Consider the following 22,150-nt stretch of genomic DNA (forward strand, 5'->3'; position numbering starts at 1 on the left):
ATAATCTGTCTGATCACAAAAATTTGGTCTATGGTGGATCGGTTTTGACGGAAGCCAGCTTGATATTCAGGGATTACGTGTCTCGTCAGGTTTCTGATCTGATCAAGGAGAATGTTTGTAATGAGTTTAGGTGGTTGGCAAGTAAATGATATGGGTCTGTAGTTTTTATAGTTACTTTTAGATCCTTTCTTGTGCAGTGGCCCTATGGCATATTTTAATAAAGACCCTGGGACATATTTTATTTCCCATCCAGATCATACTATTTTTTGTTGCAGATCAACGACGATATCAGATTCCACTTTTAGCAGTTCTGCCTGTATACCGTCTATTCCGGGTGCCTTATTTGACTTGAGGGATTTGAGTGCGGCTTCTACTTCTGACCTTAAGGGTGGTTCCTCATCTCTGTGTGCTGGGAACTTTTGAAGCACTTCAGGATCTGGGTTTACTGTGAGATTAAGCTTTTCCTGGAAGTGTTCTTTCCAGCGATCTCGGATTCCGGCACAAGTAGTGATTTTGTGTCCATTTTTATCTAAGAGATCGAGGCACGTCGCTTCTTTGTGGTTTGTCAGCTCTCTAGCACGTTTGAACATGAGGTATGAGTTACCCCTACGGGAGTCCTCCTCATACTGCCGACATTTTTCAGTAATCATGTCTTTTAGTACTTGGCGGGTTTTCTTCTCAATTTGACGTTTAAGGTTTTTGAATCTATCCTTGCTTTCTCGATCTTGCTTGTTTTGGAGAGTTCGTTTCTCGGTACACATATTAATAATCTCCTGGGTAATCCATGGCTTGTCTTCTGCAGATTTACGGCTGAGGACGAGCTCAGCTGTCTCGCATACGGCCAGGCTGCTTTGCGAAACAAATAGATCGATGTCGGCTGGACTCAGCAGATCAGGTGTTTCTTGCAAGGTCTTTGACAGTCGTTTGTTGAGCTGTATTCTGTACTCTTGTCTCGTCTTAAGGTCTTTCAGGGCTTCTATCCGGAATCTTGGAACTTTTTGTTTCGGCTTGACAACGGCCTTTAATCTTAGGCGAAGCGATGACATGAGGAGATTGTAATCACTATCAAAGTCCCCACCTCCTAGCGTCACTGTGTCTGTGAATGAAGATTTCCATCGGCTGGATACCAGTATATAATCTATCATGTTGGCAGTCCTTCCATCGGGGGACCACCACGTGACTTTTCTCTTTCGTCTGTGCTTGAACATTGTTTTTGTGATAAAAAGCTCGTTATCTCGGCAGAATTCAGTGAGTCGTTCTCCTCTGCCGTTGATCTGTCCGATCCCGAACTTGCCCATGACATCTTCGTTTTCGCTATTGTCACTCCCCACGATGGCATTGAAGTCCCTGAGGACTAACACGATGTCTTTCTTCGGAATGGTGTCGACAAGGCTCTGGAGCTGAGAGCAGAAATCTTCCGACTCTTCGTCCGACCTTGATGAATCCGGAGCATAGACCTGTACCACGGAGAGGTTTTTGAACTTGCTTTTGAGTCGGATCATCATTAATCTCTCCGAGACAGACACCACTGATAGAAGAGATTTCCTTGCTGCTAAGTGACGTCCGGTTTTTAGCCTCCAAATTATAATCTGGAAAAGAATACAGCGAGAAAGAGTGTTACTGACTAAAAAAACTTTCAGATATACCGATAAAACTTAAAAGGGTGTATGCTGTTAAAAATTGCTGAAAAAATTTATCCAGCATACAAATTTTTGTATGCTGATTTTTTGCTCATTTTTTGTGTAATAAAGGTCTTTACTTTTCTTTGAAAAATTTATTTTGTGGAAATTTTTTTTTAATTAATATTCAAAAGAAAGAACCGCCATACGAATGGTACGGCCGTTCAAATGTAAAAACGTGTATATACATGAACAGTCACTTTCCGAGTTAGACATACCATTGAATTCAGCTCAAAGAGGCAAATCGAATGATATATGCAAGAATGTCTTAATAAAATTCCCTGCAAAGATTTTTCTAGCAAAAACATATATCTGCAGCGTTTTGCCCCGTTTCCCAAAGTTGAAAAATCGGCATTTAGCAGTGTCAGCGAACTTTGACATGTGTTTTAATTGCATAATTGGAGAGCGTCTAAAACCAATCCTAACAACTTGTCACTTCAATCATTTTTCTAGTGTGGCGCAATGGGTGGGAAAAGTGCCGCAAAACTTGAGAAACTTTGAAGAAGCTATTCTCGGAATAATGAAAAGTGTATATACACATTTTTACATTGTGACGGCCGGGCAGGGCCTTCATAGAATTTTCAACTAGGAATCAATTTTCAAGTTTTCTACGTCTACCAAACATAACAAACCATTGTAACACCAAGCCACGTAAGGTAACACCACGCCACGTAAGCCACGTATAGGTTATTCCAACATCAACATAGGTTACTCCAACATAGGTTAATTATTTACATAGGTTACTCCAACATAGGTTAATTATTTACATAGATTACTCCAACATCAACATAGGTTACTCCAACATAGATTAATTATTTTCCCACTCTTATCAAGTTCCAGTTTCCTTTAAATTGGTTCTTATGACCTCTTCCTATCCCATTCGGGGACGATCAGCTTGAAATTCGGCCTCAGATAGATGAAAAAAAAACACTCTTTGACAATATACCATCCTTCACCAGCAGAATATAGCTTAGCCGGATTTAATAAAAAGCAACGCTCTAGCATTGCCTGTAGTAAAGCGCCATAAGCCTCCAATGCATTACTTTTTTCTTTTATTCCTTAGCTGCTTCATATGGGAGGAATGGTCATTGAAACTTTGGAAGGGGCTCATCTGACCGGAGTCAAAGTTCATAGGCCCTTTTAAAAAATGAAAAATGATTAGAGTGCAACAAACCCCTCCCTTGCCCTTCCTATCAAACTGCCCCACCCCTCCTACCCTCCGAAGATATTTGATCAAAATTTTCAGATAGCTATTTTATTGAAAATAGTCAAAAGGTCAATGAATGTAACTCTGGGGATGGCATAACCCCCAAAGGCCCTGGGGCAAGGGCCTTAAGGAACGTTGTATATCTAACGCAATATCTATTTTTGATATCCTTTATATTGAAAATATTGAACGAAAAATTTGAAAGGTGGATTACTGAGACTTCAGAGAATCCACATTGTTGTGTACTAAGCAATCTGTTTATATTTATTAGTCCTTCCCAGTCATCCTGATTGATGTAGTTATTTTAATTCATTTTTTATAATTTTTAGATGTTTTCAGAAAACACTCTATATGTTTATAATACAGATAGTTTTCAGAAAAAAGCAAATGACAGAATAGTCTTTTGAAAGTTACGATTGAATGGGGGGAGTAGTCAAACGTCTTTTTGTAGTAATTTCTGTTAGTTCCAGGTTGGACTTGAGTATTCATTTTAGTATTTTGTTTATTTAGGATTTATTTATTCACCTGTATCCGTACTTGTTATCTTTTGTTATGTGCAAGTTAATCATTTTAATTTCGTTCCTTTTGGGTTTCATTGACTCTTTGATAGGGATTTCTAATTGTTTTAATCTCGAATTATTATAGGACTTTCTCTCTGCTCGTCTAAAGTCTTATTATGGCTCTTTTCTTTTCTTTGGATAAACCTCATTTTTAGAAAGTTTCGATTTTAATTTAATAGCTTGAAGAACATTAGATTATTTGTTTGATTGTTCGGAAAAGCTTAGAGTCAATCGTAAAAGATTTGGAGAAAAACGAGCCTAGTTACAAATTGTTATTCTTTGACGATAATGACAAAAACTTAAAAGGGAGAAAATAGAATTTTATTATATACGCTATAAGATAGAAAATTTTTCATTAAGACTTTTAAAAATAATTAAAATGTATTGTAGTGCAACAAACCCGGCTGATTGTCAAGCGTCGGGAGAGTGAAAGCTAGTTCAAGAAAATATTTGATCAGGTAACTAAAGTAGCAACCGAGCTACGTTTAGAAATAACAGTCCCAAAGATAGCAAATAAAGCAAACGAATCTAATTAATGTGCTATTCAGTTGACACGAGGAATATTATAGACAGTCAATTTTTATTCATCTGTTGGATACGACCATTTTGCATCTAGAAAACCGTTTTTCCATAGAAATATTGTATACTTTTAAGTTAAGTGTTTTATCGCTAATAAAGTGTTTTAGAACAAACAAATAATAATTCTCTGATATGATTCATGAATTGTCCGCACGTTACTGGTTAGTTGTTGTTTTCCCCTCCCAATCAGTTTTTGAATCTGCCCTAACCGGAGAGGCGACAATACGGAAAACTAAGTGGCTTTGTCTGAGAGCAAGCAATGCAGGCGCAGGTGAAATACCTGAAACACTAGGGAGAACTTTATTGAAACACAACTGCGATATCGATATTTTCCCCAATATTTCCTCACTTTCGCTGATCCTCATGACCCTTGTTGTGTGGCACTCCGTCGATATATCGATATCGATATATCGATATCGATATTTCCCCAATATTTCATCACTTTCGCTGATCCTCATGACCCTTGTTGTGTGGCACTCCGTCGATATATCGATATCGATATATCGATATCGATATTTCCCCGAATATTTCATCACTTTCGCTGATCCTCATGACCCTTGTTGTGTGGCACCTGTTGAACTAAGTTTTTCTACCTTGAGAAGATTCAAAACGTGGCTAAAATTTAAAACGACGGAGGAAAGACCCAATGAATTTACTATTCTTCATGTTAATCGTAATATTGTCATAACTGTAGAAAGTGTTATTGATAAATTTGGTAATAGTGGAAACAGAAGGCGGAAATTTTTGTATAATATTGAAATGTTTCTGTAATTGTAGTTTTGTAAATAGCTTTACAGAACTGACAGCTAAGAGGCCTGTAACTTTCAATGTCAGTTATAGTAGGTTAGGATTAATTAAGAATTGAAAAATTTTGCAATAATACCCCCCTCCTAAAATTAGGATCCACGACTTCTTCGGATGGGGCTCATTTGACTGGAAATTGAAAGTTCAGGTGCCTATTTAAGAGTAAAAAGTGATCAGGGTATAACCAACCCTTTCTTTTTGTCCTTCCCTTCTAACCCTGCCCCCCCCCGTAGCCTCAAAAGATATTCAATCGAAATTTTGTGATAGCCATTTTGTTCAGAATAGTCAAAAGGTCCAATGAATACGTCTCCAAGGATGATATGACCCCAAATGCCCAGGGGTAAGGGCCTTTGTTCGATTTTTTTCGTTATTCTAAATCATACAAATTTTCATTTTTATAAACCTAAGTTGTATGCTGGAAATTTGGGGCTTGTGCAATACCTTAGAAGCGGTTCACATCTAGCACCCTTTTTATTTCAAATATTTTTCTATATTTATAACATTTAAAAATTAAAATTTTTCAAAAATAATTACTGAGACTTCCAGGAATAATATATTGTTATATAATAAACCAATCCATTTATTTTTACTAGTTCTTTCCACCCATCTAGATTATTACAGTGATTTTATCTTATTTTAATTGTAATTTGCAAATGTTTTCAGCAAATGAACTGTGTGTTTATAACACAAACAGTTTTCAATAAAACGCCAATGGTACAATACCCTTTAGAAGGTCTACGATGGAGGGGAGGGGGAGCAGTAAAACTCCTGTTTGTAGTAATTTTTGTTCGTTTCAGGTTGGACTTGAGAATTCAGTTTAATATCTACTTGTTTTCTTGTTGGCCGGTTCTCTTTTGAACCGGCCAAGATCAGAGCGTTCTGAAGTACCGAAAACTTGTTTTCCTGTTATTAATGTACCGAAGTTAAAAAATGAGCTTGGAGGAAAAAATTGTGATTTTTTATATAGTAATGATATGGATGTGAATGATAAATTTACACTTTGGTATTCGATGATTAAGGATACGGTAGTTGCTTGTAGTCAAGTTAGGAAGAAACGTAAGTATTTTGATTCGCCGAAGAAGCCTTGGGTTATGAAGAGTATTCTAGTTTCTCTAGCTAGGCGACACCAATTGTATAAAAAGTCCACATTAAGTAATAGTATTAGCGATGTAAATATTTATAAAGCGTATAGTAATAAGTTGAATAGTATACTTCGTAAGGCTAAGTTAAATTACCTGAGTGATAGATTTAAAAATGCGGAGGGTAACCCGAGAAAGACTTGGAATGTTATAAATTCTGTTATTAAACCGAATAAGCCTGAAATTGTTACTAGTCTTGTTGATGGTGAAAATACTCGCCAAACTACTGAGCGTATGTGTGAGCACTTTTCTAGTGTAGGGGGCCGGTTAGCGTCGTCTGTTGAGCAGCATGCAAGTGATGGTGATTTTACTCAGTTTTTGCCTGAAAGTAGTGACGTTTCTATGTACTTGCGACCGGTTACTGAAAAGGAATTGTGTGATGTGGTAAATGGTATGCGAAACAGTGCATCCGGGTCAGACTTTATTACAACAAAGGTTTTTAAGTCAATTTTTCCTGTGATATCGCAACAAATTTTGTACCTGGTTAATGCTAGTTTTAAATGTGGTATATATCCGGAGTGTCTTAAAAGTGCCAAAGTAATACCTTTATTTAAAGGGGGTGATAGGAAAAATGTGAATCATTATCGGCCGATATCCCTCCTTTCTGTTATATCTAGGCTAATAGAAAAACTTATTAATTCTAGAGTATCTGAGTTTTTGGAGAATATTTCCTTTTTCCATTCTAATCAGTTCGGTTTTCGTAAGGGGATGTCTACCGAGCAGGCAGTTTTATTTTTGACGACGTTTGTGAATGATGCTTTGGACCAAGGGTTTAAGGTGGCGTCTATTTTTCTAGATATTGTTAAAGCGTTCGATTCAGTTGACCATGAAATTTTAATTATGAAGCTAGAAAATTGTGGAATTAGAGGAAATGCGTTGAAGTTATTTGAAACTTTTTTGAGAGGTAGGACCCAGTGCGTTGAAATTTCTAATGTGAGGTCTGGTGAAAGAATGGTTGATTATGGTGTTCCACAGGGTTCTGTTTTAGGTCCGCTTTTATTCTTGGTTTATATCAATGACTTACGATTTTCTGTTTTGGATTTGTTAGATAGAGCACATTCTAATTGTAGGGTGATTATTCCTAGTTTTGCAGATGATACCCATTTTACTGCCGCAGCAAAGACTGAATCTGATTTAATAGAGATAATGAGAAGAGGTATGTTAGGTATAGATAAGTGGATGAGAGTGAATAAGCTTTTGTTAAACCATAGTAAATCAGGTTTTATTATTTATGGTAGATCATCAAATTTTTACCCTTGGGTTCTGGATTTGCAAATGGAGAATTATGTAATTAAGCGTACAAATACTATCCGGTACCTTGGTGTTATTGTGGATGATTGCCTTAGTTTTAAAAGTCATGTTTCTTTTATTAGTAGTAAGATTGCAAGAAATGTTGGAATGATGAGAAAGTTAAAAAATATTTTCCATGATTCTGTTTTGAGATTGATTTATTTTTCGTTAGTTCACCCATATTTAGTATATTGCGTGAGTATATGGTCTAGCAAATTTTCAGTGCATTTCCAACAGTTACGTGTGATACAAAATATGGCACTGCTAGTGTTGTCCGGAGATAATCGGAGAACCTCGGTGAGATCCCAATATGTAAAGTTAAATATTATCCCTGTGTCAGGTCTTGGGAAATTTTACCATGGGTTATTTATGTTTAAGTATTTTTCTAATTTTGTTCCCAAGTGTTTTTTAAATTTATTTATTTCTGGTGATGATGTACACAATTATCCTACTCGTCATGCTAGAGATATACGGACACCTCAAGTTACTAGTACTAGATCGCTATTTTCAATACGTCATGTGGGGCCAGTTGTCTGGAATAATTTTCCTGTTTCTTTAAAAAGTTCAGTGAATCTATGTGAGTTCCGTCGGGACCTTAAAACCCTTTGTCTCCATAGGTATGAATTTGTATGAATTTGTTTAAAGGGTGGTATAGTTGAGTCACTCTCAGGTTTGCCCGGAACCCGTTTTTCCTATATATTTTTATTTTTTTTTTTTGTTTTGTTTATTTATTATTTATGGGATGGCGGCGGGAAGTTTTGGAGTATGTGAAGTATTGATTTTTGGTTATTGCGACCAGGCGCCGAGTGAGTGTAGGATTTTCATTTTTTCTTCTTTTTTTCTTTCTTTCCTCTTTTTTTCTTTTTTTTTCTCTTCTTTCTCTTTATTGTGTTATTATAAGTGTTAATTTTAAGAGGGTTAATACTTCCGAACAAGCGTTAGCTTATGGAAGGTCATTTGTTTTTTTTGCGTTGTGATGTTTTTGGAATAAACCCTTTTCTTATCTTATCTTTAGGGTTAATTTATTCAACTGTATAAATACTTGTCATCTTTTTGTTTCATGCGATTATTATTTTATTTTTTGTTCGTTTTGGGACAATGATTTAATAATAATTTCTGCTAGTCTTAATCTTGAATTACTAAAGTACTTTATTTTTGCTCGTCTAAAATTTTACTATGGCTCTGTACTTTTGTTCGAAAAATCTTTTTTGGGGAATTTTGCTATTTTAAAGAATAGCTAGGAAAATGTTTGATTATTTTTTTATTGTTCAGAGAAGTTTGAGTCAATCGTGAGAATTTTGGAGAAATACAAGTCTAATTACAAATTATTATTCTTCGGCGAAAATAACCTAAAATTTAAAAGAAGAAGATGAATTTTTAAAGCATATATTATTAGAATTTTTTTTTTAATCGGAACATTTAAAATTATGCAAAATGCTGTTGGCATACCTTGTAATCAATAATTTGGCTCAATACCGTATTGTGAGTTTCCATTCAAATAATCTTATTCGAAAAACAAGATTTGTGGTGGCATCTAGGAATAAAATACAAAATTTAAGAAATAGATTCTGCTCTAGTTTTATTGTATAATCATAAGTTTTTATGAGAAGTAACGAGTTTTTTTAATATATTTTGATAAGAATACAAACATGGTAAAATTGGTTTTAATATGTAAGACTCGGGGCAAAAAAAAGCTAAGTATTTTAAAAGAAGAACAAGCATTGCAGCAAATAAACTTTCGAAAAGCCAAATTTCACAGATTGAATTAAACAAGAGGCCCTAGGGGGGGGATTGTTTTTTAACACCATTGTATTACTTGTAGGGTTAACACCACAATATTTTCCGTGCCTGAGTTAAAATTTCTTATACTTTTTGTTTCACATTTGTGTTCTTACAAAATATTACCGAAAATCAAAAATATTTTCAATTTATTTCGGTGAAAAGGGCCAGGAGCCAAGAATTTGATTAGTAGGGATGGGAGAGGCTAAATTAGTTTAATCCTGTTTTACAAAAAATATTTTCACATTTTTAGCACTCACTTCATAAATGTTGACCTTTAGGCAAGGCGAAATTTCTGAACCTCTGTAATTGACGTTCCTAACCAATGTCAGGTATAAATTTTTATTCTAATGCCAACGATTAAATAAATCTTATAAATTATGTTTATGGTGCGGTAAGTTTTGTAAGTTTATGTTTATGGTGCGGTAAGTTTTGTAAGTTTATGTTTATGGTGCGGTAAGTTTTGTAAGTTTATGTTTATGGTGCGGTAAGATGTAAGTTTTGTGTTATAGACAAGCAGGTCCTTTATCGTTGTTATAAGACTTAGATTCACATAGAGCTAAAATGTTTCATAGAGTGAGAAACAATATTTTTGAAGTTATAATTTTGCAATTATAAGTTATTGCTCCCATTATATAAAAAAATTCAAAGTAAAGAAAAGTCTCATATCGAAATTTGAAACGAACTCCGTATATGAAGGGGTTTACCCCCTCCTCAGCCTCTGCTGTTTAGACTAATGTTGTATAGTGCTATACTTCAAACAATTAAGATTGTAGTGAATATTCATCCCATTTCCTTTAAAAAAAAAGTTTGAGACTAAAATTAATTTATTAAAGAAAGTGTCTATCAGCAAGCTCGTCAATTCTTGAGAATAAATGTTTTTATTCTTTATGTATGTGTGACAATCAGAGGCAACGCTGGTGCGTTGCTTATAGTAAAGGCCATAGGATCCAATGTTTAAATTTTTTTCCAGAGGCATTTCATATGGAAGGGGTGGTCGTATAAACTTCGGAGGGGCTCGTTTGATTGGAAATTCGAAGCTCTAGGCTCCTTTTTTAGAGTCAAAAGAGATCGGAAGGCAAATAGCCTCTTCCCAAGGCTAGAGAAGGAGCTATAGAGAAAGAGACAATAGCCAAACTCTTATTTGTAGTGATTTTTGTTCGTTTCAAGCTTGATTTGCATATTCAATTTAGGTTTCAGTCGTTTTAAGATTTATTTATGTATTTATATGAGTATCTATTGTATGTTTGTTTGCTATAATTGTTCATTTAATTTCTGTTCGTTTTGGGTTTCACCTATTCTTTAATAGTATTTCTGGTTGTTTTGAGTTTGAGCTAATGCAAGTTTCTATATCTTCAGATCTTAAGCTCAGTATGTTCTTTACTTTTCTTTGAAAAACTTCTTTTCGGAAGTTTTTTTTTAAATTAATTTCTATTCGTTTTTTATTGCCAAGGTTTTAAGTTTTTCAAAATTCCCTATTTCAAAATAATTTCTTATTCCAAAATAAATTAACAGTCTTGGCAAGAACTAATAAAAATAAACTGAATATTCGATATTCAGGAAGGGCTGTTATCCACAAAGACACGATTTCTGGACCTTTCAACTACACTGAACAAATAGATTATCTCAAAATTTTGATTGAGTGTATTTGGCAAAATAAAAACGCGGGGGGGGGATAGCTGCCCGCCAATCACTTTTGACTTTTAAAGAGGGCAGTAGACCTTACAATTTCAAATCTAATGATCCCCTCTGAAGTTTATGCCACCACCCTTCCCATAAAAACCTTACATTCCCCCTGGCCATAAATTAAAACCCTTGCCCTGACTCTGGGGGAACTTTATAATCAAAGACATAATAATTAGACCTTTCAACTACGGTGAACAAATTCACCATCTAAAAATTTTGATTAGATGTATTTGGGGAAATGATGGGCATGGGAAGGGAGGGTAACTACCCAGGATCACTTTGAATCCTGAAAAGGGTACTAGAACTTCAGATTACCAATCCAATGAGCCTCCTCCGAGGTTTATACGACCACCCTTTCTGTAAAAACATTATATGCTCCCAGGGGACAACTTACATCCCTTGCCTAGAGGGCTATGGGGGGGGGGTGTGTGTGTGTCATTTTCAAACCAATAATTTCGATACCTTAGACCTACGTTGAACAAAATGACAATTTCAAAATTTTGAATGGATGTGTTTGGAAAATTGATGGGCGTGGGGGGGGGTGAATGGGGACTGTTTGTGCTCAAAACACTTATGACTATTATAAACGGCAATATCCCTTGCAATTCCCAATCGAATGAGCCTTTTTCAAAGTTTCTACGATAACTCCTTCTATATGAAGTGCCCTGGTCTAAAAACAAAATAATAATAATACATTGTGCCAACGTCGCTCTTTACTACAGCTTCAAATTTCAAATCAGATACGCCATCTCAAGTTTATATGACCATCTATTCCATAAAACCTTATATGCCCCCAGGATATAACTTGCAACGTTTGTCTCAAGGATCTGGTGTGTTGTGTCAACCCTGGAGGCATTGCTATTTGTCATTTGAAATATTTTGAACATGATGGTTATGTCACAATTTTGTTCAGATGCATTTGGGAAAAGAAGCTTTCTGGGGGGGGGGGACTAATCGCCCTCCAACACTTTTGACTCTTAAAAGGGAACTAGAAATTTCAATATCCAATTAAAAGAGCTTCTTCTAAATTTTAATCAACCACCTTTCCAAAAAAACTTACATGCCCCCTGGCATAACTTACAACCGTTGCCCTCAGGTTCTGAGGGGTTGTTTCAACCCCAAAGATGTTGTTATATGTCATCCTCAAAGGCATAATTTCCGGACCTTTCACCTACGGTAAAAAAAACAGCTTTCTTAATATTTTGATTGGATGTGTTTGGGGAAATGATGGGCGTGGATCAGCTGATCGCCCTTTAATCACTTTTGACTATTTGAAAGGGCACTAGCCCTTTTAATTGCCTATCGATTGAGCCGCATTCGAAATTTCTACGATAACTCCTTCTATACAAAGTGCCCTGGTCTAAGAAAATAAAAAACAAATTACATTGTGCCCACATCGCTCTTTAAATAAGCGGCGCTATTGGGCTGTCTATGACTAGAATAAGTGTTTCATCTTTTTTACCTTCCTCCTCCTCATATTAAAAAGTTAACGATTTGGCATCGGTTAAAGTACCGTGGACAGCACCTTCATCATCCTTGTGAACAAAATCCTCAAAGGTAAACTCACCACAGTTTGGTAGAAGTAATCACTCTGTGTCTAGGGGGATGAATCCCGTTAAATATTGTGTCTCTAATAACCGTGCTTGGTTTTCTGTTTTCTTAGCAAACCAACTTTTTTTTGAAGCAGTTATGTAGGGTGGTAGAACTGACATTTTTCCAGGCCTTATCAATCATAATTATAGAGGTCAAAACTGTTCCTTTTAAATTCTCACTTTTATCTGTGTTATCTGGCAGAATTTATACATTTTCATAGAGTATTGCCAAGCTAGATGCCGTCGTTACAAATTCAAACTATCGAGGTATTTCTTTTTCAATTTATCAAGTGTTTTTGAAGGGACTACAAAATTTTTAATTATCGATAGATTCAACTGCCTCTATTTTGTCGTAATGTCACCACCGCCAGGCTTGCAGTGGAGTTCCACTGACTTTGAATTAATTTGAGTCAATTATTAATTGCGTCAACTACAATGTTGGAGCTTTTCTTTTCTCGTGTGGTTAAGGATTTCGATTTTCCTACTTAGAAACCAAGTGCGATTTCAAAATTAAACATGCAAGTGTACCAAAAATAATTCCAGGGGCTTTATCACCGATTGCCTTATGCTCGAACGCAGCCGATGAGAGGACCGGTCAACTGCTGCCGAAGTGTGGTAACACTGTCACCGCCACGGGGAGTGGCACCGTTCCGCTGACTTTGAATTAATTTGATCCAATTCTTTATCGAATCCAACGCAATGTTGGAGCTTTTCTTTTCTCGTGTAGTTAAAGATTTCGTTTGTGCTGCTTAGAAATCAAATGCAGTTTTCAAAATTAAAAAAACAAGTGCGCACAAAAATAGTTTGCATGAATTCCTTGTGCTCCCAGGGCGAGTTTTTATTCAGCTATAGTTCTTGTAGCACATCCATTGAATAGACGATTGTCTATTGGACAGACACCAGATTGAATTCCATGTAGGAACCTGGGATTTAAGGACTTCTCTATTTCAAGACACCTTGGTATAGCAGAAAATCAATATTTCTTGAGTCCTTGCCTTTAGCAGGTGTTTATAAATACCGAGGCTTTTATTCCATGACATAAATGCATAGCTTGAAAAGGTAGGTTCTGAAAATAATCAAGTTCCTAAGTGTTAAATTTTGAATTTAACATCAAGGATGATTAATATATTTCATTATCAAAGGCTGCGCAATAGCGTTGCCTAATTAAAGAACGATGTGAGCACAATGTTTTTTTTGTTTTTTTCCTCCTATCTCGGAAACTTCGTATCGAAGGAGTTGTCGTAGAAACTTCGAAAAGGGCTCATTTGATTATAAATTGGAGTGGCTAGTGCCCTTTTTAATAGTCAAAAGTGATTTGAGAGAAACCAGCCCCTTCCCCCACGCCCATCATTCCCCCAAACACATCCAATCAAAATTTTGAGATAGCCATTTTGTTCAGCGTAGTTGATTTCCACATAGAAAATAATTTTTTGAGGAGGACAGTCCCCCAATACCCTCGGGGCAGGGTTTTAAGTTATGTCCTGAGGGAATATAAGAACGATGTTGGCACAATGTATCATTTATTATTTTTTTTTCCTTTAGAGCAGGGCACTTTGTATCTAAGAAATTGTCGTAGAAACTTCGGAAAGGGCATATTCAATTGGAAATTGGAGTGGCTTATGCCCTTTTTAATAGTCGAAAGGGATTGGAAGGCAACTAACACCCCTTCCACGCCCACCATCTTACGAACAAACATCCAATTAACATATAGAAAGAACCATTTGATTCATTGTAGTTGATTCCCAGATAAAAGTTATGTTTTTGATGAAGACACTCCGCCACAACCCTCGGGGCAAGGGTTGTAGGTTATGCCCTGGGGGCATATAAGATTTTGATAGAAGGTTTTGTCGTAGAAACTTCAAAAAAGGCTCATTCAATTGGAAATTCAAAGGGCCAGTGCCCTTTTAAATGGTCGAAAATGATTGGAGGGTAACTAGCCCCCCCCACGACCATAATTCCCCCAAACCCATCCAATCAAAATTTTTTAATGCCATTTTGTTCGGTGTAATTGATTTCTAAATAGAAAATATTTTTTTGAGAAGGAGACTCCCCCACAACCCTCGGGGCAAGGGTTCTAAGTTATGCCCTGGGGAAATATAAGGTTTTTATAGAACGTGTTGTCGTAGAAACTTCAAAAAGGGCTTATTCCATTGGAAATTGAAATGGCTAGTGCCCTTTTTAATAGTCGAAAGTGATTGGAAGGCAACAAACACCCCTTCCACGCCCACCATTTCCCCAAACACATCCAATAAAAATTTTGAGATAAGTAATTTGTCCCAAGATGTTCAAAGTTCAGGAAATTATACCTTTGACCAGGACACACCCCCCAGAGTCTTCAGGGCAAGGGTTATAAGTTACGCCCTGGGGCATATAAGGTTTTTATTGAAATTTGTGTCGTGGAAACTTGAAAAAGGGCTCATTCGATTAGAAATTCAAAGGGCTATTACCCCTTTTAATTGTCGAAAGCGATTTCAGGGCAACTAACCCCCCTCTCACGCCCACCTTTTCCCCAAACACATCCAATAAAAATTTTTAGATAGCCATTTTATTCCACGTAGTTGAAAGTTTTGAAAATTAGGTCTTTAAGGATGACAACCCGACCCACACAGCCCTCAGGGCAAGGGATGTAAGTTATGGCCTGGGGGCATATAACGTTTTTATTGAAAGCGTTGTCGTAGAAACTTCAAAAGGGCTCATTCAATTGGAAATTGAAAGGGCTAGTGCGTTTCTTAAAAGTTGAAATTGACTGGATAGTGACTAACGCCCCTCTCACGCCCACCGTTTTCCCAAACACATCCTATCAAAATTTTGAGATATCCATTTTGTTCAACGTGGTTGAAATTTCTGGAAATTAGGTCTTATAGGATCATAACCCCCTCAGAGACCTCAGTGCAAGGTTTGCAAGTTATGCCCTGGGGGCATATAAAGTTTTTATTGAAAGCGTTGTCGTAGAAACTTCAAAAGGGCTCATTCAATTGAAAATTGAAAGGGCTAGTGCCTTTTTTAATAGTCGAAAATGATTGAATAGTGACTAACGCCCCTCTCACACCCACCATTTTCTAAAACACATCCAATCAAAATTTTGAGATATCTATTTTGTTCAACGTAGTTGAAAGTTCTATAAATTAGGTCTTTTAGGATAATAAACCCCTCAGAGCCCTCAGTGCAAGGGTTTTAAGTTATGCCCTGGGGGCATATAAGGTTTGTTGTTTGTTGATAAATCATTGGCAGTACGATCGCTCTGGCTAAGTAAAGAACGATGTTAGCACAATCTATTATTCTTTTTCCATACCAGGGCACTTCGCATCGAAGGAGTTGTCGCAGGGGCTTCGAAAAGGGCTCATTCGATTGGAAATTGGAGTGGCTAATGCCCATTTTAATAGTTAAAAGTGATTGGAGGGCAAATTAGCCCCCCCCCCCTCCCCGTCACGCCCAACATTCTCCCAAACACATCAAATAAAATTTTGAGATAGTCATTTTGTTCAGCTAAGTCGATTTCCAGATAGAAAATATGTTTTAGAGGAGGACACTCCCCCACAACCCTCAGGGCAAGGGTTTTAAGTTATGCCCTGTGGGTATATAAGAACGATGTACTTGAAAATCTTTCAGTAGCAGCATGGATCGCCAATTAATGTAGGACAGATGAGGAGGATAAGCGGAAGAGACGGGGTCTAGTTTAACTGTGATATTTTAGGGGAATGTCCTCATTTTAGGGGGACGTATGAAATGGTGGAAATAGTACTTGCTTTTCCTCCTTTCTTTTCAGGATGTTAAGCATGAGGCTTTAAAAATGAAGGGATTTTATATTTTACCCTCTTTGTAAGGAAAGGGGTTAAATATGTGTGGTTAAAATCCATTTTCGTGACCTAATTTGAGGTATAGTTTCCGCTTCATATTTCTAATTTATTTGACAGTTGAAGTAAACGTGACTTGCCATGACGTTATCGTTTATGTGTGTTTTTTTTTCGTCTGAATTTTCGCGGGTTTTTAAGAAATCACAAATAAAAGCAAAAATCACTAATTTTTTTTTTAATAAATAATGAATCAAAATCACCAGGGAAAACAAATCGCTAGGCCAAACATAATCACTAGGCAAAAAAAACTCGCCAAAAATAGTGACATCACTAGGGATCAGAAGGAATCAAATAGTTAGTGGCAACTATATGTAAGTAAGGAGCGACCCGGCTCAATAGTAACCGAAACTCTAAAAGACGGAATTTTGATACCAATAACTACATCAAAAGAATAAGATTTTTATGCTAATTTCAAATATATAAGTTTTATCAAGTTTAATTATACCAATAAAAAGTTACGCACCCGAGAAAATTTGGCTGATTTTCGAAAAAAGGGGGAAAGACCCCCTAAGAGCTATAGAACCTTAATGAAAATCACACCATCATATTCAGCGTATAAGAGAACCCTACTGTAGAGGTTTCAAGCTCCTATCTACAAATATGTGGAATTTTGCATTTTTTGCCAAAAGAAAGATCACGGGTGCGTGTTTATTTGTTTGTTTGTTTGTTTTTTTTTCCCAGGGATGATCGTATCGACCCAGTTGTCCTAGAATATCGAGAGTGGGCTCATTCGAACGGAAATTAAAAGTTCGAGTGCGCTATTTAAGTGACCAAAAAAATGGAGGGCAACTAGGCCCCCTTCCGCGCTCATTTTTTTCCCAAAGTCACCCGATCAAAATTTTGAGATAGCCATTTTGTTCAGCATGGTTGAAAATATTATAAATATGTCTTTTAGGATGACTTAATCCCTCGAAGCCCCCAAGAGGAGGACTGAAAGTTATCAACTTTACCCAATGTTAACATATAGTATTGGTTATTGGTACCCAGCTTAATGGTAACCGAAACTCTAGAAAACGGTATTTTGATACAAATAGATACATCAAAAGAATCAGATTTTAATGCTGATTTCAAATATATAAGTTTCATCAAGTTTAATCCTACCCATCAAAAGTTACGCGCCTGAGAAAATTTGGCTGATTTTCCAAAAAAGGGGAAAAGACCCCTTAAAAAGTATAGAACCTTAATGAAAATCACACCATCATATTCTGCGTATCAGAGAACCCTCCTGTAGAGGTTTCAAGCTCCTATCTATAAAAATGCGGAAATTTCGTATTTTTTGCCAAAAGAAAGATCACGGGTGCGTGTTTATTTTAATTTTTTTCCCCAGGGGTGATCGTATCGACCCAGTGGTCCTAGAATATCGTGGGAGGGCTCATTGGAATTGAAATTAAAAGTTCTAGTGCCCTTTTTAAGTGACCAAAAAAAATGGAGGGCAACTAGACCCCCTCCCCCGCTCATTGTTTTCCCAAAGTCACTTGGTCAAAACTTTGAGATAGCCATTTTGTTCAACATGTTCGAAAATATTATAAGTATGTCTTTTAGGATGACTTTATCCCCCGAAGTTCCCGGGAGGAGGGCTGAAAGTTATGAACTTTACCCAATGTTAACATATAGTATTGGTTATTGGGAAGTATACAGTACAGACGTTTTCAGGAGAGATTTTTCCTGGTAGTGGGGGGGGGGGGGGGGTCGGGCAGGGACGTACGTGGGGGGGGGGGGGTCGGGCAGGGACGTACGCAGGGGGGCCTCCGGGCCCGGCTCCCCCCCCCAAATCTCACGATTTTTTCATTTTCCCATAATTTCCTGATTTTTCTCACATAATAATGGGTTTGAAGGATTTGCCCCCCCCCCCCGAAACAAATTGGGCCCCCCCCCCCCAAAAAAAAACAAATTCCTGCGTACGTGACGAAGGTCGTGGGTTATGTAGGAGGATCTTTCTATGAAGGAAGTTTTCATGGGGGAAGGGACATTGCTATGAAGGGGACGCCGAACTTCTCAGCATTATTTAAAAAAAGATCAGAAATTAAATATAAAAAAACAAGTTTTTCAACTGCAACAGCAGCAACATCAAAACTTTAAACGAACAGAAAATATTACATTTATGAATGGGTTCACCCCCTAGTCAATACCTCACTCTTTAAGCCAGAGATTTTTTAGTACTTTCATAAGAGCTATTTATTCTAATTAACGGCCTTTGTAATTAAGCGGTCATTTTAAAGAATTGGAACAAAATTCGAACTTTCGCTTAAAGAGCAAGGTATTGACTAGGGGGCGAAACCCCTAATATACGTATTAAAAATATATGAATATAAAAGTTCGTTACGTAACTTAATTCGTAAGTTACGTATATTTATTACTAATAAAAACGTTCGTAAATAAAATGAAACAAGTTTCGAGAAAGCCATTTAACCAAATAAAAGTAAATTAATATGAAATTTTTGTTTGAATTATTCATGTACTGTGAGCCAAGATCAAGACCTGCATCTATTCAAAAACGTTCAAAAATTAAATAAAAAAAAACAAGTTTTTTTAACTGAAAGTAAGGAGCGACATTGGAACTTAAAACGAACAGAAATTACTCCGTATATGAAAGGGGCTGTCCCCTCCTCAACGCCTTGCTCTTTACGCTAAAGTTTGACTTTCTCACAACTCTATTTTTTTTAACAATAAAAAACTTTAGCGTAAAGAGTAAGGCGTTGAGGAGGGGACAGCCCCTTTAATATACGGAATAATTTCTGTTCGTTTTAAGTTTTAATGTCGCTCCTTACTTTCAGTTAAAAAAACTTGTTTTTTTTATTTAATTACTGACATAAGTGACATACTATGGGCCGGAGCCTTTTATATTCATGTCTCAAAGCTGCTTGAAGCGGCAATAAGGAGCTATGAGACAGTGGAGCAAAATTTGTAGAGATTGGAAGGATGTAAAAAGGTAGTGATTCCGAAGTTGAACCCCATGGTGAATAAACATTTCTTTCAACTTATCAGGTCTCAAATACGAGTGATTGCTGAAGCCATTGCAGGTATTGGGAATTTGTCATTTGCTGGATGTTGATCTAAAGGACATAGTTAGGGATATTAATGTTCAACAGTTGGCAAAATAAATAATAAGGATGGGAAACTAAATGTTACCCCCCCCTCAGCTAATTAGGTCTTTAGAAAGATGGGTGTGCGAACGAAGATTAAAATAGTGGAACCCACAGTTATGATATCGGGCAAGTATAGTTCTGAACCATCGGCGGTTTGAAAGAAGAAAGAGAATTCCTTAGATGTTTTTCAGAGGAATTGTCTACGGATTGGTTTAAGTACCCGTTTGGTTAACGGTACAGTAATCTGTGTGAAAAATGTGGTTCAATTCCACTTTCTATGACTATAATGGGAGAAAGGTTGAAATGGCTAGGACACGTTTTGCGAATGAAGGATGATAGATTGTCAAGAACCATGCTTTTTGGCAGCCATCTTGGGCCAAAAGAAGAGCAGTTCATCTCCGAATAGGTTGAAAAAAGTCGTAAGGAAGAATTTAGAGGAAATTGGAACTTCTTTGGACTGTTTAAAGGGTGGCCGACGTTCACCCCCCGGTAAATGCCCATCACTGAAAATACCCCCCCCCTCCTAGAAAATACCCCCCACAGAAAATACACTCTGGAAAACACCCCTCCTGAAACCCCCTCCACCCAAAAAATCCTGGTTACGGCCCTGGGAATTATACTAAATGAGTATTTACTTGGTATTTATTGATGACTCAAAACTAGGAGATGCCGAATAATAAAACCTAGAAATTAGACTAGGCCTATAGCCCTAATAAATCGAACAAGACTAGATATGAAAATCCAATTAAAGAGCAAGAAATTCAACAAACAAAATGGAAATCTAATAAGGATCTTCAAATCCAACATATTGTTTTGTCAACAAATTGAAAATTTAATTTGGGCATTGGATTCCCACAGTTTTGTTGCTCAACAAATTGGAAATTCAATAATGGTCAGGGAATCCCAATAAAGTCTTTAATATCCAATTCGCCGATTGAAAATTCCAATTTTGTTGATGATAAACATTAAAAACAATTTTTGTTTCTTCTCAAACAATTTTTTTTACAGTATAAGACTAATGGTTCTATAAACACAGCTCCATTAATTCTAAGTATATTTTATATTTTATTATTCTGTGCTTTAAATAATTGGCCTATTTAAACATGACCCAACCTAGCTTAATACAACCTAAGACGCCCTTGTTAAAAAATTACAAGGTCAAAAAAGTATGCAAAAAACAACAAACCTTGATCAAAATTACGAAAATCATAAAAATCCAATAAATAAAGCTTTGTTGATAAGAATGAGGTAAGGATTAATTTTGGTCAGAATTGTTTCCTTCCGTTAGAATTTTGGCAAAAAGACGATCGCTGGTCTTTATACGCACCAAACCATAAAAAATATTATTATTCTTGCCAACAAGACGTTTTGCCATTTAAACGTTCAAATTAATAACTGTATAAACTGTTTAAGAGGACAATGTGAGCATTTTCTATCACCCGTCAGCCGATAAAATTTAAACAAATTTTTATCGCACGGGGTTCAATGTCAATGCACCAGTTATCTGAAGAAAAATCTGTCAATAATATTTTGATGTTTACTTATGTGCATGGGTATTGAGATCGTCTTGAAGGAGTTAATACTGTTAGTCATATGAGCTTCTAAAAGAAAAGAACTGCTCAGACGGTAGCTTGACCAAGTCCAAACAAGACAAAACAGAAAAAAATTAAATGAAATTCACCTACACGTTTTAACTTCAGTGCACGAGATATCTGTAGGAAAAGTTTGAGAATAATTTGATGCTTGCCTATGTATTGGAGTATAGAGATTGTTATTGAGGAAATTTTAGAATGAAGTAAGTCAAATTAGTATCTATGAAAATTATTAAGTGTTTGGGTGCAAAATATTTGTTTTGTCTTCTATTGGTATTTACACTCAAAATGCAAAAGGTAGACTCAGTAACCCTGGCAATTGAAATACTTATAGCATGGATACATGTAAACCCAAAAGACCGCCTTTCCTTTCTATTGTTAATATCTAAAATATTCTGACATTTAGCTGTTCTTCGAAAAAATAGGGGTTTACAGAATTAGCTGTTCTGTGAAAAAAATAGCTTTCGTTAACTTATTTTTAATGTATGTTTGATGTGTGTTAACTTCCGTGCGTCCTTTTTGATTTTTTATTATTGCAGTTAACGGTGCAAGATTCATAGTCACCAGCAAAAGATAGCATACTTTCAAAAATTGTGTACACTGCGTTATGTGTTGCACCAAGAGGCATGGTTTGGATGAAGTGCGTCATACGTGGCAGAAAGAGTAGCACCCCGAAATAAACACCTGCACAGAGTTGGCAGCCCCTGGGTTTCCAGGAAAGGGATGGGGTATGGATAGAACTCCATCTCCTAGAATGTGTAGGGATAGCACTCCCTTTCCTAGAGTCTTCAAAAACACTGTTTTCACTGTTTAGGTAAATATGAGTAGTCTTGATTTTAGTCCATAAGTATATTTGTTTGGATTTCAAAGGCAGTTTTTAATGTTTAGAGAAATATAAATTGAAAGAAATGGGTTATACTTTTTTTTCCTTCATTGGTCTTACTATGTACAAAATTAAGAAGAGACTAAAAGTATCTAGAAATTAATAAAATTACAATATATTGTCTTCCTACCCTCCCTACACCGACCTTGATACGTTAATGGATGACGCTCGATTTTTTTGGAGGGGGGGTCAGCCTGCGTCACCCGACTTTGATTCTCGAACGGCTATTGGGTGTCAATAAAAAGATATAATATTATTTTATTGTGTGTTTGATTTTTTTTCTTTTCGTACTTGGAGACAATAGTGAGGAATCCGAACAGCTGAGGGATCACTGAGTCTACAAACAAAATATAAAACTAGTTCCTAGATAATTTATTTGTCAGTCATCATTGTGACATCAGTGGATTAACATTATTTATA

The 22,150-nt window shown here is 36.4% G+C and overlaps 1 protein-coding gene across 1 annotated transcript; it reads right to left on the reverse strand.

Moving 5' to 3' along the window:
* Positions 1–254: 254 nt before the first annotated feature.
* LOC148944995 (uncharacterized) lies at positions 255–1,502 on the reverse strand. The gene has a single exon (XM_089098919.1). It carries the CDS (start codon positions 1,500–1,502, stop codon positions 255–257), a length of 1,248 nt encoding a protein of 415 aa, XP_088955045.1.
* Between the last annotated feature and the right edge of the window lie 20,648 nt (positions 1,503–22,150).

The sequence above is a fragment of the Artemia sp. Qi Xiang Cuo genome, chromosome 13, assembly GCF_049724085.1.
Source record: "Artemia sp. Qi Xiang Cuo chromosome 13, ASM4972408v1, whole genome shotgun sequence".
In the NCBI taxonomy this organism is placed as follows: domain Eukaryota; kingdom Metazoa; phylum Arthropoda; class Branchiopoda; order Anostraca; family Artemiidae; genus Artemia; species Artemia sp. Qi Xiang Cuo.